The sequence below is a fragment of the Lygodium microphyllum genome, chromosome 19, assembly GCF_053477565.2.
Source record: "Lygodium microphyllum isolate KBCC chromosome 19, Lygodium_microphyllum_v1.1.10, whole genome shotgun sequence".
Taxonomy (NCBI): Eukaryota; Viridiplantae; Streptophyta; class Polypodiopsida; order Schizaeales; family Lygodiaceae; genus Lygodium; species Lygodium microphyllum.
This window is the reverse complement of record NC_141153.1, coordinates 72,577,846-72,596,900: the sequence shown is the minus strand read 5'-3', so window position 1 is coordinate 72,596,900 and position 19,055 is coordinate 72,577,846. Positions and strand designations below refer to the sequence as shown.

At 41.3% G+C, this 19,055-nt stretch overlaps 1 protein-coding gene across 1 annotated transcript in view; it reads right to left on the bottom strand.

The window, feature by feature from the left end:
- Positions 1 to 2,927: 2,927 nt before the first annotated feature.
- The window catches only part of ABCD1 (peroxisomal ABC transporter 1), a 36,477-nt gene continuing 20,349 nt past the window's right edge, over positions 2,928 to 19,055 (bottom strand). The window contains exons 19-26 of the mRNA XM_087700296.1: positions 5,347 to 5,527; positions 5,082 to 5,240; positions 4,664 to 4,849; positions 4,281 to 4,523; positions 4,041 to 4,198; positions 3,901 to 3,953; positions 3,737 to 3,815; positions 2,928 to 3,657 (exon numbers count right to left, since the gene is read on the bottom strand). Of these exons, the coding sequence (XP_087556422.1) occupies positions 3,544 to 3,657; positions 3,737 to 3,815; positions 3,901 to 3,953; positions 4,041 to 4,198; positions 4,281 to 4,523; positions 4,664 to 4,849; positions 5,082 to 5,240; positions 5,347 to 5,527 (1,173 nt within the window). The 3' untranslated portion in view covers positions 2,928 to 3,543. The remainder of the gene's footprint in view (positions 3,658 to 3,736; positions 3,816 to 3,900; positions 3,954 to 4,040; positions 4,199 to 4,280; positions 4,524 to 4,663; positions 4,850 to 5,081; positions 5,241 to 5,346; positions 5,528 to 19,055) is intronic.

Below are 19,055 nucleotides of genomic sequence, written 5' to 3'. Positions count from 1 at the left end.
GAAGTGACATGGATTCGTAAATATGTACATAAATAAATAATGAATTTTGTGACCCTGTATAGATAATATCAACACACAAGAAATGATAGTCAAGCACAGGGAGAAGAGTTGGGTTTGACAGGTTGAGCTCCTCAGGTCCTCCTCTCACCACACATTTAGAAGTTGTGTGACCATTCCCGCCTCAAGGTGGAGGGCATGCAACCCTCATTACCACCATAGGAAGCCCTGACCAACATCTCTGATGGTGTAGACGAGGCATCATCCCTTTCTATACACCTTTCCCCATTCGGTCTATCCTTCTGAGGATAAGCCCTGCCCCACTCCATGACAACCAGTCCACGCAACTTAGCATAAGACAAGATCTGCTAATGGCTGGAGGCAAAACGAACATCATCACGGGGGTCGTCCCTCTACAACAAACATTGCATGCCTCATCTCACCTCTCCTCATCATATACGCTTGATAACCCACTGTGTAATCCCTTCCATGAGAATAGTTTTATCCTGCCTCAGGGCCTAACCCTTGGTTCGCATTTTGCAAGTTCCCCTATGGTAGCAGTCATGGACCACGTAGTGCAGCTGGCCTACAAGGAAGCTCTCCACCATCGAAGGGAGCATAAGGCACTAGCACCCCCACTAGAATGCTCTAGTGACCTTGGTCGGATGGCTATGTCCCTAGTCTCCTCACCCTTTCACATCACCCACAATTGTTCAAGGTACATCAAGGGCAGACCATACCCCGGAAGCTTGTCTCGCCTATGGTTAGACCTGTCACCCTGACCCATTCGCACAATTTTCTCTTGCACTCTGCCTTAATACCATTGCAATCAATTGTGGTAAGCACCGCACGAATGGCCATGAAAAGTACACTGTCCTCATCAGGCAAGTCCAATAGCTACCAACTACCGAAAGTGCGGTGTCCCTGTGTTCAATTACGCTACCTCGTGCAATCACAATGCAAAGGATGTCTCATACACCTTCATGTGTACTTCTTCTCAACATGGATAACTTTGCTTCATCCACACGTTACAAGATTCCAGCCCGCGGTCTTCTAACTACATAATATCTAAGTATGCACGAGCACTCACATAATATCTACACCGAAACATATACACAATTTGGGTCCTCAAGTGCAAGACAATACTCTCAGCTTTCTTAGAGTTCAACTTGTCTCCCAAACTAATTGAACTACGTCTTGTGCACGATAAAGAAGACTAGTACTACCCCGAGGGAGAGACCATATATGAGAGGTTTTCAATTGCAGGTATTGAAGACTCCAACAAAAGTGTCATTCGCTCTTTATCGACACTCAACTCTGAATTCTTATCCTTTATCATCTTGCAAGCCCGCCAAGAATCGTCAAGTGTAGAATCTCCAAAAACCAATACCTGCGCCAGCCAAGTGCAATTCCCAACAACGAACAACCCTACCCCCAACTCCAACCATCCTACCACCAGCCACCCACGCCAACAATGTGGCCCCAACAACCTTCATCTGCCCACCACCAGAAATCCTCCAAGGCAACCATAGATATCCTTGCCACCCACGTCTTCAGTGCATGTTAAAGCCTGCTACCTATGACAGTGCATGCCATGGGACTGGCACTCGTCTAGGAGGGGGTTAATATTAACCGTCAGACGAACAAGGTGAAAATCTATAAAATCTAAAGCAGAAGACAAAGGCCAAGGCAAACGTGAAATGGAAGACGAAGGCACGGCAATAAAAATATGGAAGCACAAGAAGTGCAGAAAGGTCCTAAATAAAGGAAAAAGGCGCACAAGAAAAAATGTAAGTCAATACTTTTGTAAAAGAGCGCAAGCACATCATGATTTAATTTAAAGAGAACTGGGCTCTCACCCATACAATTTGTAAAGGTAGATGGGCGGTAGGAAAGAAGCTAGGAAGATAGAATGACAATGGGAAAAAGGGCCTAGACCATGGCTAGCCATGTAAAAAAGGGGATAAGGGGATGACCGCCCAAAAGGAATTTAGGGTTTTGTATATAAAGTTGAAAAGTGAATGAGAAGCTCATTCTTGTGTGTGGCCAAAATTGGCTCTCTTCTTCTTCTTCTTTTTGCTTGCTTTGCAGGTTAATTTGTTGCCTTAATACAGTACATATCCTCTTCTACTTTTTTTTCTCTCCTCTAGTTGAATAAGATTTACTGATCAGTTCTCACGTGCAGAAGCATGGTTATAAATATAAGAAAACTGCAAAGATAAAGAGGAGGATATTCCTTCCATTCATGGTCTTTATAAATTGCATTTAGCACTTCCAACAGCAGTTTCCCAACAATCAATCCACACCCTGTGCAGAAAAAGAGAGCTATCAACAGCTTACACTTGGGAAATCTCATAGTCCAACAGGATCACTGCTTTAGCACTGGTACATCGACTATAAAATCTTCACTCAAATTTCTGGGACGATCATTAGCTCCCAATTTGAATTGGACTTGCTTAGGTCAAAGGATGTCCCCTCTTGGTCTCCGAATTCGAGATTCAAGCTGATTGAGCTAGGCAAAACTTTCAAGTATCTCAACTCTTTGGTGTGTGAGCCACTATGAAGCAACATTTTCAACGGTTTATGGATAAGGTGGACAAAAATGGTAGAAAGATCTTTAGGTCTTTGACCAATGCACTTCTGGATCACTTTATTATCAAGTCTTGTAAAAACTCACTAGCACTTAGCATCACTAATTACTGGAGAATGGAAAACAAAGCATCATTTACAAAAAGTGATGCAGAGGGAAATGTAACAGTACCACACAATGTGGTCTAGATCACAAAGGAACTCGTTATCTTTAAAGAATGTTTAGATCCATGAAGTCAATCAAAGTCGATTGTTGATCTCAAATTAAGGTATTCATTGATTAAAACCATGGCTGTGAGGGTAAGAGGTTGAAGACATGGTCCTACCCCAGAACAAAGAACTTGGTTGAACAAATCAATGCCCCAAGGAGTTACTTGAATGTAGCAGCATATGAGTCTGAATGTAGCTTTTGATTTCATTTCTTAATGAACAGAGTTCAAGGATGGCATTCCTCAAAAATCGCACTGTAGCACCTGTGAGTGCACACAGGCAGGCTTTCCAAGCATATGCATGACTCACATATTACTCTGAGAGTAGCTTGTAATCCAACCCGTGTATCCTTGCTTCTTGAAGATTGGGGCCAAGGATGTCATTCCTTTTGAGGAAGGCAGTGAATTACTACCATGCACATGCTTTGAACTCTAAAAGAATAATCTCAGGAATTTACACTGCATGGAGCCCGTAAGTAGCAAGAGATATTTTACAGCTCTAGTATTTACATTTTGCTGCATGAAGCTCCTAAGCAGAGTATGAGATACTTTACAGATCAATTTTGCATTAAAATTTTTAACCAGCCTACTGCTCTCTTGGTATTTAACCATATGCCCAAGAAATTTAATCTTGAGGCACAAATGGCTCAGTTGAACGTGTGTAGGAACACCCACACACATTGCTGGGGGGACCATGCCACCTCCAGCATCCATGTTGCCCTTGTTTAGGGAACTGTTGTTAACTGCTTCATGCAATTTCACTTATTTTGTTGCCAGTTGACTTCAACGCACGCAATTCCCATCCACCTTCCCCATCAACTAAGTTAAGTTCCATAGCATGAAAAGGGATAAGCGCAGGTCTCTGAAAATATATAACTAAGTGTTAGATTACCATGCAAATACCCAAGCAATTCTTAATGTGAGGATGCATTGATGATCACCTGTGAGATGGTGACCACTGTTATGCCCATTCTTTTTGCTAGCTTATACAGGTGTTCTTCCACATCCACACTTGTTGCACTGTCAAAAAAAAGACATGAAAGTATTGAGGAGTAGCTCAACAATTTCAAATCGCAAAAGATCCTGCTGTACTCATAGGCCTTACTTGGTACACTCATCTAATATGCCATACTTCGGTTGGTGGAAAAATAAACGTGCCTGTCATTAAGCAAGAAAAATCAAAACTTAGCTGCACAAACACAAAACTCATTTTTTGCTGCTTTTTAATTAAAGTTGTGCACTTGCCATGCCAAGCCTTTGCTGCTCCCCCAAGGATAGCATATCTTCCCAATTTACAGCTGCATCCCACCCCCCTTCACGTTCTAACAGATATACAAGCCGCACATCCTGCAATGTGGATAACAACCTCCTATCCAATAACTGCAATGCTTGATGTTTGTCTCCTGTATCACCACAAAAATCATGATTACACTTGGTGGATCTTATGAATCAAACTGTCAAGAGGGCAGATGATCAATAACTCACCTTCTCCATATGTTTGTGAAACCTTCAAGATGGCTTCATCTAATGTCAATGGATAAATGATTTGATCCCGAAGTGTTCCAAGAGCAGTGTAAGGATGCTGCGGTACATAAAATATTTCTCGACTCAGCCCCATCTTAGAATGGTCATTGGCTGAATTGCTTGGTTTTGCAATTCGGCCACTTGCAATAGGCCATAATTCACCAAGTACACGAAACAAAGAGCTTTTGCCAGCCCCATTAGGACCTGTCAAAACAAAACTATAGAGTCAATCTCTTCAAGTACAATGTCCAGACAAATTAGACTGCTCTCTCTCAAAGTACAAGTCCAGATAAGGATAGACAAAGTTTTAGTTGCACAATTAGACCAAGGGAAGTGAAACTTACCTGTTACTAATAAACTTTTCCCAGGGGAAACCATAAATGTTAATTTCCTGGCAAGTAGCTTCTGTGCTGGCGTTACAACATCTACTTCTGAGAATACAATGTTCTCACTGTTTTTAAGTGCCATCGAACCAACACCACCATTTGCGGCTTCACTGGAAAGTGGCTTTTTTGAAGGGACTTTAGGTTCTGAAATCAACAATTCATCGATAATTTACTCCTTAACATGATATCAACTACCTTTAAATTTGTCTCAGCATCACAACCAGGACAGTAAAATGCTTGAAGAAAAATGCATAAGCCAAACAAACGCTTAACTGCACCTTCAATCCATCTATTCACTAGGATACATATACATATGTGAACTGATGCTCATAAGAAAAGGCATAGTATGCAGGTGGTGCACATGAGCAGGGACCACCTTCTTGAGCTGCATGCAACAACTCGTCGAGCTCTGAGATTCTGGTTATGCCACCAGACAATTCCAGAAACTTCCGGTAAAGTTCCAACAGATCACCGAATGCCAAAAAGCTTTGTGATACAACTGAAGCCAAGAACCGCAGGGCATGTGCCAACTCCCCTAGAATAAACAACAACATCATACTTATCTCAATCCAAGGCCACTAATCAGACCGCTTCAGAATATTACCATCATCACATAACCAACCAGTAGCACTCCTTTCTACCTTGCACAGAAGTGGAAGAACGATCCCCTTGGTGATCCATGGCATACATGAGACTCAAACCCCAAGTTACGTTATGCGGAAGCTGTTTGGTAATGAACTCATCTGCAATACCGAAAATCCATCTCTTCTTCATGAGGGTTTTGGAGTGGTTGAGAAGAGCATTGAAGCGTGCTTCAATCATCTGGAAATAAAACAGCATTAGATTTATGGTGATGATTTGAGAAAAACAAGCACTCAATAAATTTCAATCAACAGAAGGTTGAAAGTAATTTTTTATAGCGACAACTGCTCACATTAGTTATAAATGCCAAAGATTTGTTAATATCCACACGTGTCTAAAATGACAATAAATACAGCAATCGTGTTCAGACACATCCTCAATTCTCTCTCAAAATCCACCAAACCTCCAGAGGGCTCATAAGTGGAAATGCAGTCCTAATTGCCAACACCCATTGCAGTTGCATGATGGTTAACCCCAACAAAATCTCCTTGTAGCTCCATAATAGGGAGCCTCACACTAGAAAACAACCATGATCAACCTTGTACTTTGTAAGTTGATGCATCTAGGAGACACAATACAATTGCCAAAAGCACAGTAATCTCACGAGCTTTAATTGCACATTTGACTTGCTGATAAAGATGCTCAAAGAATGAGGGGGTAATTTCCTATGATTTCTCAGTTAAATATTGCCTAAGATTGATGATCTATGTAGCCATTACACAATCTAGTCGAGTGTGGCAACTTGGTGAGGGTTGTATGACATGTATTCTACAATTCAAATACATTTAATCAATTACAGATACAAGGAAAGTGGAAGAGACCCATTTCCCTCACAAAAAGTCTCCCAAGTCAGATGGGCAACTCCCTGGCAAATTTTTCTGCCAGAAGCAAGAAAAGCACAACATGATCTGATCAAGACAAATCTCGTTTGGTCTGATCAGCCTACAAAAATGTCCTCCTCTCAAGATCTCACGTCCTGGAAATAGGTCTGAGACATTGCTTCAGGTGGTAGTCAGCTCTTGGAGAAATCTGTCATGAATGTTGGGTTTCACTCACGCCTACACTTACAAAGGAGTGTCAATGATCTACACTAGGACACCGGGGCACTTTTTACTCTCCGTGCAAGAGGTTCTTTCCCCCCCAGTCACATTATTTTTGTGTGTTTATGTTACACAATTCGGTCTAAGGGTTGTACTTTGTACTTTCACAAACACACTTGGGAATTGCATCGGGGAGGCAGACAAATCTCCCCAGGCATGCCTAACCTAATGCTGGGACTTCATGACTTGACTGTCAGTCCCCCGATACAAAAAAGAAAATTTCCCAAAATACACATAACACATTCTACTTAAGGAAGAATAACTTCGAAAGATATCACTTGAACTAGCTACAAAAAGCTTACATTCAGCAATTGGCTCCCTCTTGGTGCTCCTTCAAACTTATCTATTGCAACAACTACAAAAAAAAATCCATTAAACACAACTGCACCAAACAGAACCATGGCCCTCTTGGCCTCAAGAGAATAGGTCATTCTGATCTATCAAATACAGTGTCTTCTTAGTATGTGCAGTGCATATTATCAGGTTAACCAAGATAAACTAAAAATGGCATAAGATGTGAGGGCTAGCCTCATGCTACACGAGTCGTATATCATGAGTCGTGCCTATGTCTTCACTCTCACTCTCTCTACTGTGTGCTTCCAGCTGAGAGCTACCATCTCCACTCTCACATTTGGTATCAAAGAACCTATCGATTGGTGCTGCCCGTTGGTCCTGCCCGCCTAAACCTTTGGCGATCTACGCCTGCCTGACGCCACACATTGCCTAGTCACCACACTGGTCACCCTCTGTGCACGTGCCTTCTGCCTCAGCCCGACACACAAGTCATCAAGAATGCTGGTCTTGTCAAATCTCGGAAAGCACACAAAACCTGATGGCTCTGATACCAGTTTGTAGTGACGGGAGAGGCACGAAGATCAAGACAGCAAGTATTCATTGCGTTCGGAGAGACAGAGAGAGTGAGAGAGAGCAGAGTAGAGAGTGAGCACGTTTGTAGGTACAATGACGAGTGTGTACCTTCAGGTTTTTAGATAGATATATATGTGTAAGTACAAGTGCTAAGTATGTGTTCACACCTGAGCACATTTAAAGGCACGAGGCCTTTATTCCCAACATTCACATCCATCTCATCCAATTGTAAATCCAAGAATGCAATGAGAACAAACAAAACACACAACATAGTCATCTTCACCACTAGTGAAAAGACCTCCTAGAAGTCTATCCCTTCCTTCTGTTTAGCAACCAACCGTGCCTTGTACTTGGGCTTCCCATCAACACATTTCACCTTGTAAACCCATTTATTAGGGATAGCTTTCCTATCCTTGGGCAAAGATACAAGCTCCCATGTGTTATTTGCATACAGAGACTTCAACTCTTCTTGCATAGCAAACTCCCACTTTCTATTGTTTTCACATGACTGTGCCTCTCTAAATGTCAAAGGCTTACCCTCATCAGTCAACAAAATGCAGTCCAAAGATGGCTGAAACCTCTGTGGCTGCCTTCTGACACGTGTAGACCTTACCCAATGATCTGTATTGTCAGGCACTGGGCCTACATCCTCAAGTATGTGCACACCATTACTTGGTGGCTGATTTTCAGCATTTCCTTACTGCTGTAACCTGTTTTCAGCACGTTCTTCTTGCTGTCCTGTTCCATCCTATGCATCTATTTGCTGTCCATTATCTTCTGGCTGTAACACAATAGGTTGCTGCTCATTTTCAGCATCAAAAGGAACAAAATCTTCAGCTAATGGCTGCTGAATGGCTGGCTATTCATGCTGAAATTTGACCTTCTTTTTGTCAAGATCACCATGTGTAGCATTTTTCAGCAACTTTGCCTCATTAAATACTACGTCTCAGCTGCGTACTATCTTCCTGTCCCGAGGAAGCATGCGCAAAGGCATCACAACCAAAGACACGCAAATGGTCATGTGAAGTAGATTTGCCAAACCAAACCTCTTCAGGAATACCATTTTCCAATGCACGATTGGGAGAGCGATTACATACATGAACTGCAATTTTAAGAGCTCCCCAGAACTGTTGTGGGAGATTAGCTATGGACAGCATGCATCTAACTCTCTCACAAAGTGTACGATTAAGTCTTTCAGCCATGCCATTTGATGTAGGATTATAAGGGATTGTTAACTCCCTCTTAATACCATGCATCTCACAAAACTTTTTGAACCTATTAGAGACATACTCACCCCCATTATCCGTTCTTATAGCTTTCAACTTAAGCCCTTTCTGTGTAGTAACAAAAACATGAAACCTTTTAAAAGCATCCAACACTTCCTTTTTGCTCTTTATCACATATATCCATGACTTTCTACTGAAATCATCAATAAAAGTAACAAAGTACCGTGCACCTCCATATGAATTAACAGGCATAGTGCACACATCGGAGTGTACTAATCTGGACTTCTTAACAACACCAGAGTAATAAGGAGACCTCACATGTTTTCCATATATGCAACCATTACAAAATTCGAGACCAAAGCCTTTTACATCAAATTTTCCTAAAGAGGAGAGAACCTGAAGGCCTTTATGGCTCATATGGCCAAGTCTTTTGTGCCAAGGTTCCATCTGTGAGTGGACTTCGGCCATAGCCAAGAATTTGCCAGGTAATGCTTTATAATGCAAATAATACAAAGTCCCCCTTTTGTTGCCTTCAATAATCAGCATAGAGCCTTTGTGGACCTTCCAAGATCCACCACCAAAGGTAGTAAAATACTCTCTTGCATCAAGCTGCCCAACTAACAGTAGACTTTTCTTTATGCCAAGTACATATCTGACATCATGCAAAATCAGTTCTTAGACATTTTCAAGAGCCAAGTGAATGGTACCTACACCCTCTATCTCACATGCATAGTTGTTGCCCAAGTAAACCTTGCCTAGGCAGCCTGCAGTGTATACAGAAAATGACTCCGAAGAGGGAGTAACATGAAAAGAGACACCACTATCCACTATCCACAATTGTGACAGCCCATCATGAGCTAAGGCACAATTACCTCCTTTTTGGTGATGTGCATATTCACTTGCTGCTGCCATAATATCTGCATCATGAAATGAGGCTACAACAAGTATCTCTTCAATGTCAGGAAGCTCTTCAATGACTACACTTGGATGCAACATTTGCCTTTGCTACTTTTGAGGAAGAGCTGTCATCATCTTTCTTGCCATCCTTCTTTTTCTTACCCTGTTGTTTCTTTCTTTCTTGCTCTTTCTTGAAGAGCCGGCAATCGGGCTTTTTATTCCCTTCACGCCCACACTGATAGCAAGTAACATCCTGCCGTTTGCCCTTGCTTTTACTCCTACTTTTGCCTTTATTTTCTACATTACCCCTCTTTTCTAACCTACCTCTAAGATGACAAGCTCAGCCCCACTGCTTTCACCATTAGATTTTCTTATGATCTCCTCATTGAGAACACCATCAAAGGTTAAAGCAGGGTTGTTACTAAGTGAAACAACCAAAGATTCCCAGCTATCAAGCAAAGTCATCAGCAAGAAAATAGCCTTTAATTTATCATCGAAGGCCGGCAAACCAGAGTCCTGTAATTGACTCAAAATCCCTGTAAAAGTACTCAAATGCTCAACTGCTGGCTTAGACTCGTTCAACTCCATGTTCACAAGCTTGCGCATAAGATGCACTCGATTCACTAGAGTTGTATTTTCACAAGTGTCCTCTAACTTTTTCCATATAGCATAACCCGCATCAAGATGCTTAATGTCTGTACGTGCATCATCAGACACGGCCATCTTAATGTATGCAATGGCCTTCTTGTTGAGTCTAGCCCAATCCACATCTATCATAGTTGCAGGATTACTTTCCAAGAGAGCATCTTCACAGTCCTTGAGAAACAAAATGCCCTACATCCTGTCCTTCCACAAATCAAAGACAAATTTGCAGCCATTTTTCAGCAATGCACCAAAAAGCTATACTGCAATTTATGACAACAAACAATGAGCTGAATATTCAGCTAATTTCAGCCCAGATTTTCAGAAAATGAGTGCAAGGTTTAGTCCAAGTACATGTACAGCAGTAGGACTGATGATTTTCAGCAGTATAACTGAAATTTCAGCACATACTCAAGGCATACATCACCCAGGTGACTCCCACTTCAGCAGTATCACCAAAAGTACATCTGCAATAATCCTAGATCTGCAAATAATCACTAAGACTGCTGCAAAATGACTGTTCAGCAATACATCAGCTCAATGGAAGCTGCCCAACATATGTACTACATACATATGTAACCAAGTATTTCTGATACACAAAAGAAAACAAGATTCTCTGCAATATGCTCTGCAATTTCTTCAATGTTTCATAAGTGGGAATGAATCTCACTGCTTACAGCACCAAGATTGCACCAACAGTGTTTCTAGTGTACATTTCAAACATCATTTTTGCCAAAATTCTAAAATTTCAGCAAAACCCTCAAAATTTTACTGACAAATTTGAACTGATTGCATTAGTACATCATCCGGAGCATCAAGTGCGGGCAAATGTTGCAGAAATTTCACGAATTCTGCAAAAGCCCTAAATTTCAAGGTTCAAGAGTGCACAAATTTCCAAGAAATTGGCTCAGTCAAGCAAAAATTTCACTTGCATCTGAAAATTCCCAAAATTTCCGAGGCCCGTGCACTCAATGTCTGCAATTTGTGGATCGAGAATCGCTGAAATATGTGTTAGGCACCAAATTTGGGAAAAGCCCCAAATTTTATGGAGCAAATTGGCACAAATTTGTGCTCTATGCTTGCTCACATGAACACCCGCATGAGGGAAAATAAATCAGACTGAAATTTTCTAATTTTAAAAAAAGATATTGGACCATTGACCTGCGTCCGTGCAGTCATGTCGCGTGACAGCCTGTCACTCGTCCAGCCCCCCGTCGCCCGTCACACAACAGTCCCGTCACTTGGCCAATTACCCCGAGTGCCCGTTACGCTGGTCCCCGTCGACTGCCTACCTCACGTCCGTCTGCTCTCACCCACGCTGGTTGTCAGCCCAGCCCCACGTGCTTGTCCTGTCGTGGAAACTTCGATTGACCTGCACTCGTGTCGCCTGCTCTTCAACAGCCCGCCAGATTGTTATGCCTACAGCAAGAGTTACCTCAGCTGTTGACCATTGATCCCAATGATGAAGAGAGAGCACTGTTTGCAGTGGCTACTGCCTTGCACCGTCAGCTCTGATACCAGTTTGTTGCACTTGAATGTTGATCAGAATGCAAGCTCAGAGTGAGTAGAGATAGAACAAAGAGCTTAAAGAATCGTATTAGAGTGTACCAGTGTGTTGCACAGTACACAAAGAATAAAAATGTATTTATATGTTATGGTACATAGTAAAGGGTGTATTCACACCGTAAGTTTATACACGAGGGAGTTTACACCCGAAGGGGCTTTACACCCAACATTTTCCTCATGGAAAACTACATCATGGCTACGGATGACTTTCCGAGCCTGTAGATCCCATAGGCAATAGCCCATCTCACATGTATCTCCATAACCAAGAAAGATGCATTTCATGGACTTAGGATCCAACTTTGTGCCCTTGTCCTTGGATACATGGCAAAATGTCTCACAACCAAACACACAAATGAGCATACGAGGGAGGTTTTCCTGACCACACCTCCTCTGCAACCTAAAAGTTAATAGTATTGCAAAGAGATCGATTGATCAAGTGTACGGCAGTAGTCACTGCCTCAACCTAAAACTATTATGGTAAACATGCCTAGCACCATACTACGGACCCTTTCCTGTATTGTCATGTTCATGCACTCAGCCATACCATTCTGGGGTGGGGTGTACGAAGCAGTCAACCGATGCTTAATACCCCTCACATCACAAAACTACTCAAAGGCTTCAAAGACATACTCACCCCCATTATCAAACCGTAGCCATTTCAACCTATACCCAAACTAGTTCTCAACCAATGCAAGCACTAAAAGGTAGCCAAAACATCATATTTCAGCTTTATGGGATATGCCCAGACCTTATGTGAGTAATCATCAATGAATGTGACAAAGTACTTCACGCCTCCTAACAACTGACAAGGCATAGATTCACAGACATCAAAATGAACAAGAGCCAAAGGCTCACCCATGCGCAAAGTGCCAAACTTCTTATGTGTACTATATGTCTGCTTGCCATACAAACAATGATTACGACTCAAAATGCTTATAGTCAAGGGGCAGAAGATACTGCAAATGAGTAAGCATTTTCATTCCCTTTAAGAACATGTGCCCAAGGCGACGATACCAAAGAAATACATGTGGAACTACAACCACAAACAAAACATGATCTACGAATCCACATACAACCAAGGGATATAAAGTGCCAAACTTGGCACCACATGCCAAAACAAGGCTCCCATGGGTAATCTTCCAAGAAGAATCCCCCAAAGGAAACAAAATAACCCTCAGCATCCAGTATGCCAGAAGAGATACGACTCTTCGTGAAAGCCGGTATATGTTAACATTATGCAAAGTAAACATACTGCCTAAACCAAACTGCAGCGGGATATCACCAATACCAACTATCTGCAATGCCAAGTCATTTCCCAAACGGACAGATCTAGTCATACTGCGATAGGAGTGGAACCACTCTCTATGAGGGGTCACATAAAAGGAAGCCCCTTAATCCATCAACCAACACTAAGTAAAACTAGGCGAGGCATCAATCAGTTGTGACTCATCCAAAGAAAAAGCTGCAAGTATGTAATCATCATCCGAGTCACGTTACAACACTACATTGATCTCTTCAATCTTAACATTGGACTTAGCAGGGACAATGATGTGATCATCAGACTTGTCCTACACTTTCCCTTTGCCCTTTTGCTTGTGCTTATCAACATGTATTTTATGGCACTGCGACCTAATATGTCCTACTTTCCCATAATAATGGCATATCAAATCGGACTTACGTCCACAAAACTTACTCTAAGACTATCCACAAGACTTAAAATAAGACTTGTGTGAGTCTCTACCATGGTGGTCATTCCCGCTCTTGCCATCATGGCGACCCCGAACAGCCAAAGTATGAGAAGTACAAGAAGCATCCACATTCTTCCTATTGATCTCCTGTCTCAAGAGTGCACCCTCTACATCAGACGATTTCAGCCCATTCTCGGGAATATTTGCACACATAGCAATACGATGTCGTGGTGTTGCACGTTCACATATGGAAAAACTGGAAAATCTCTACAAGATTTACAAGAAGCAAGACTGGTTTACTAGAATAGTCTAAAATCTCTAGTATCAAGTTTAGATGACTTAATTCTCACCTTAGATGGATCCAAACATATACTGTGACTTATTTTTAAGGAAATAAGTCATCCAAGACAAAAGATGGAAAAAAGTGACGTGATTTACGAAAATCATTATTTTCGCCTATTTTTGATGGATTTTCGCAATTCTGCCCGCGAGCGCTTGTCAAACAAATGCATTCCGATCGTTTTGAGTACCCAAACAACTATATTTGGAGTTCATATGACGAAGTTATAATCCAAACAAGTTGCAGACAAGAACAAGGCAGAAAAAAGCTTTTATGAGTGAAAGGAAGTGGAGAAAAACTATAAAAGAGAGGACAAGGAGAAAACGCCATCATCAAATCAAGGGAGAGAGACTAGAGGTTGAGCTTGTATCCCTCGCCTTCTTTGAAGACCGTCATCGAATTTTTGAGAAAAGGCTTGAGGACGAGCTTTAAGCCCTCGCCTACATCAAAGTTTCTTCATCGCGAGTCGCTATGAAGCTCGGTGCCCCTTATCTTCCTCGATTCCACCTTCTTCTCTTCTTTCTCAAATTGATTTTGATCATATCCGAAAAGTCTTTAAAACATGTATCTTGTCTATATCTTAATTCAAGAATTTCTTTTTCTCATTCGACTTGAAACTAAACTCTTTTGGATAATTATTTTATGTTGAGTTCTTCCATCTTAAAGTGTCCCTATGGTGAGCGACTTTTACGAACTCCCCATGCGAATTCCGTACGACACCTGGTGAACCCAACGTGAAAGCGTCGCTTCTGATTGTAAAGATGGGAGACTCTTCGAAGACTCCACCCACTTCATCATCGAGTGCTTCTACCTTTTCGATCGATGAGATGAAGACATTATTACAACCTCTTTCTTCAGCCATTATGATGTAGAATCAGCAAATGCAGTTATCTATGTAGCAGCAGCAGCAGCAGTTACATCAACAACAATTGGATCAACAACGAATGCTACATCAAGAACAAGAGCATACACATGGTGCAACCAAGGCGATCGAGGCTGTGGTAAGTGAGCATAAATTATTTAATGGCCGGAATGTTTCAACCTTTCTTAAAGTCTTTGAAAGCCAAATGCGCTTCTTCGAGGTTTCATCCAATTGGAGCAACTATTTTCTACGGCTTGTCACGCCTGCTTTGCGGGTTAGAGTGACTGATTTGTTTGTGCAAGACTCTAACTGGAATGTTTTCAAGAAAGCACTCAAAGACGAATATTTTCTAGGGGATTATGGTATTGCTACGTGGAAGACATTTAGAGAGTGGGTCTATCAGACCAACAAAGGACTTGTTGCTTCTGAGTTGTTGCAGGAGTTTGAATAGCGATATAACCAGTTGGATGCACTAGAGCAAAGAGCTCTAAACTCGGAGAAAGTGGAGCTATTCTTGCAAGTGGCTGATCCTACACTTCAGGATAAGTTGGGAGAGCTTCTTGAAGACCGTACGCAGCCCATGGGATTGAAGACATATTGACAAGATGCTATTGATGCGGTTTCCACATTAACAATGAGGCAGAGATGGAAGGCTCGCTTGTTGCAGAACGGCATGCAAACACCTCTAGCGATGTCTTCTCCTACCTCGACTTCTCCTACTTCTATTGCTCCTTCCACTACTCCTATTTCTTATCCTATGTCTATGCCTACTTCTATACCTATGTCTATGCCTATTCCTGCTGCCATTGCCAAACCAACTGCAATACCGACTATCAATGATATGATGGAGAAGATATTAAAGAACCTAAAAGACCTTCAAAACAAGAACTAGAAGGGTGCAGTAGCCAGCTCCAATATTAGTCCCAATTTCATCTACCCTTGCAAATTCTTTCAGAATGGTGAACTCTAAAGGAGTCAAAACGCTTGTTGAGGAGAAGCGGAAAAGAGATGATGATCAGTCTGAAGATTCAAAGAGGGTGACTAGGAGGAGTGATCCAATTTCTCAGCCTTCTTCTTCAAAACCAGAGCAAAGTATGGCTGATGTTCAAAAATCGAAAGTACAAGAAGATCAAAAAGCCCCGAAGACAAAGGATTCGAAGCCGGAAAAGCAACCTAGATTTAAGTTGCTTTCTAACATTGAGATGACTATAAACTTGAAGAAGACTGAGGAGATTGATTCTGATGAGGAGATTACTGATGGTCTTTATTATGACGGCCTATTATACTTGCATACTATGGAGGATCTTTCAGCATTGCTGAAAATTGAAAATCAAGAGATGCCATATGTCTTACAGATCAATTCTCTGGCGATGAATTGCAAGATTACTGATTTCATGCAACAAGAAAATTTGGGTGCTGAGAAATCTCAGCAAAAAGTGTTCTTTGCTGAAATATTTCAGCAAAAAGAGTTGGGTATTGTTTATACACAGCAAAATTTGTGTTCACCAAGGTATTTACAACAAAAGCTGAAATTTGCAGGTTGTAGCAAAGAAGCCAAAGTACAGCAACAATATAAGACAATTGACAATAAGGTTAAATTACCTTTGGATAGTGTTGATGATTTGCCAAAGTTTACACCATTTATGGAGATAGATATGGATAAGATTGGAGTCACGAGATGGTCTAATGATCAACCAGCCAAAGAAGATATGAATGCTGTGATGATCTACGACAAGCCAGTGGATGCTGTGATGATCTACGACAAGCCACTGGATGCAGAGATAATATACGAAGACATGCCTACTTTGATTCATCCATATGATCCAGGAGGATGTTGTGTTAACCTATGTTATCTTGCCTATGTGTCAAATTACCCAAATTATTACCCATATGATCCTGGTGGGAACAATGTTGTAAGTGTAAACAAGTTGGCACATGTCGGAGGATGTGCACGTTAGGAGTGGGCAGATGTCGTGGTGTTGCACATTCACACATGGAAAAACTGCAAAATCTCTACAAGATTTACAGGAAGCAAGACTGGTTTACTAAAATAGTCTAAAATCTCTAGTATCACATTTAGATGACTTAATTCCCACTTTAGATGGATCCAAACATATATTGTGACTTATTTTGAAGGGAATAAGTCGTCCAAGACAAAAGATGGAGAAAAGTGACGCGATTTACGAAAATCGTTATTTTCGCCTATTTTTTATGGTTTTCGCAATTCTGCCCGTGTACGCTTGTCGACTAGATGCGTTCTTATCAATTTGAGTACCTAGACGGCTATATTCGAAGTTCATATGACGAAGTTATGATCCAAACAAGTTGCAGACAAGAATAGGGCAAAAAAAAAAAGAAAATAGTGAAAAGAAATAAAAAAAGCATAAGCTTCAAAGCTGAACGCCTTAAGCTTTTATGATTGAAAGGAAGTGGAGAAAAACTATAAAAGAGAGGACAAGGAGAAAAGGCCATCAAATCAAGGGAGAGGGACTAGAGATTGAGCTTGTATCCCTCACCTTCTTTGAAGACCGTCATCGAATTTTGGAGAGAAGGCTTGAGGACAAGCTTTAAGCCCTCGCCTACATCGAAGTTTCATCATCGCGAGTCGCTATGAAGCTTAATGCCCCTTGTCTTCCTCAATTCCACCTTCTTCTCTTCTTTCTCAAATTGATTTTGATCATATCCGAAAAGTCTTTTGAACATGTATCTTGTCTATATTTTAATTCAAGAATTTCTTTTTCTCACTCGACTTGAAACTAAACTCTTCTAGATAATTATTTTATGTTGAGTTCTCCCATCTCAAAGCGTCCCTGCAGCGAGCGACTTTCACGAACTTCCCATGCGAATCCCATGTGACAACGGAATATATCCCAAGACTCGGGTAGTATAACCAACAAGAACAAAGGTGGAAGATTGTCTTTGAAGTCAATACCATGCGATGACAGCTGGCCAATGATAGTATGAAACTCGCTCTAATGCTGAGAAACATTGGTACCTTCCTTCATACGAATACAAAGGTCCATAAGCTACTTCAACCAATACATTTGAGAGACAGGGCTCTGCTTATCATAGAGATTACGGATTTTCTACCAAAGATGCCATGCAAACTGTCAATCTGTGACAACATCGTAATAAACCTGCTTGTTGAGAGATGAGATAATCGTGGACCTACAGAGCTCATCTAAATCATCCCATACATCTTGATCTTGACCTTCAGGCTTAATGCTCTTACATTTGATTGGCTTAATCTGAGATTTCTACACCAAAACCTACCAAATTTGGATTTTCCAATAGCCATAATTGCTACCATTTTCAATATTGAAGATGGCACTGTCATTTGAATGACTAGCCATACTGTAAGAAAAAAAGGCATATTATAGACCAAACATGCTGTTGTAATACCTACAAACAGCCCCAAACCCACTGCCAAAACAAGCTAAAAACATGAGGTATGGACCAAATAATGAAATGTCCACAAATTATGACCAAAATAGCATCAAATGGAGGGGACTGGTCTCATAAATAATACAACAGCCTACAGCACACGAGCAGAAGGTGAAGTAGCTCAAGATCAACTGCAAATAAAATCCAAAGCTCAATGTAACATCAAGTGTCAACCAAGCGGCTCCCACTAGAACGAAAGTCAGATGCCAAACGAGCAAACAAAGCTCAAATCCTCATGTGAATGGCATCCAAGCACCCAAGATACATCAAGTACATAGTCGGGAGCATAAGACCCAATAAAAGCTTCAAGGCCGTAAGGTCATAGGCCTCTGAAGCATCTAATGAAGTAACCGACAACCAATGTCAAATGTCCTAAGCTCAAATGCATTCAATAGCATAACCAAGCATAGAGCTTCAATGTCATGCATCAATACATCCAATAGAATGCCCGAATAGCATGAAAGAGTATTAGGCATAGATTGTCCCTGTTAAAAGCTTGCTATCCACTGTATGTACAATAGTAAAATGACAGTCAAGTTTGAGCAAAAGTGAGCTTAATCAAAGCCCAAAAGCACTCATGGCATCAACCATAGACATCAATGTATCATCCCAAGTAGCCGGGAAGCATCAACAAGCAATAGGCATATGCTTTCACTAATAAAATAGCCTTAAGCCTTGCTTATTACAGTAGTAAAAATGACAATAAAATTGAGCCAAATATGAGTCAAATCAGTCCAAAAGCATTCCAATACATTGGTCAAACATTCCTCAAGTGTCCAACATCAAATGAGCATCCCGGGAGCATCACATAAGCCAAGAGCATGACATTTCCCAAACAAATAGTATTTAGACCTACTATGACAGATGAGAAAACCGAGCTAAAAGAGTACTTGAAGCAATCCAATAGTATCTCAAACCAATGACATGTGATCCCTCAAGTATCCAGCAACAAAACATATGTATATGGGCATCCTGAGCAGCATATACGACTCCCAAACATTGAAGATATGGCTATCCATGTTTTATGACAGCATGCTGCCTTGTTTGCACAATTAATAGCTAAAGCTCAATGACTC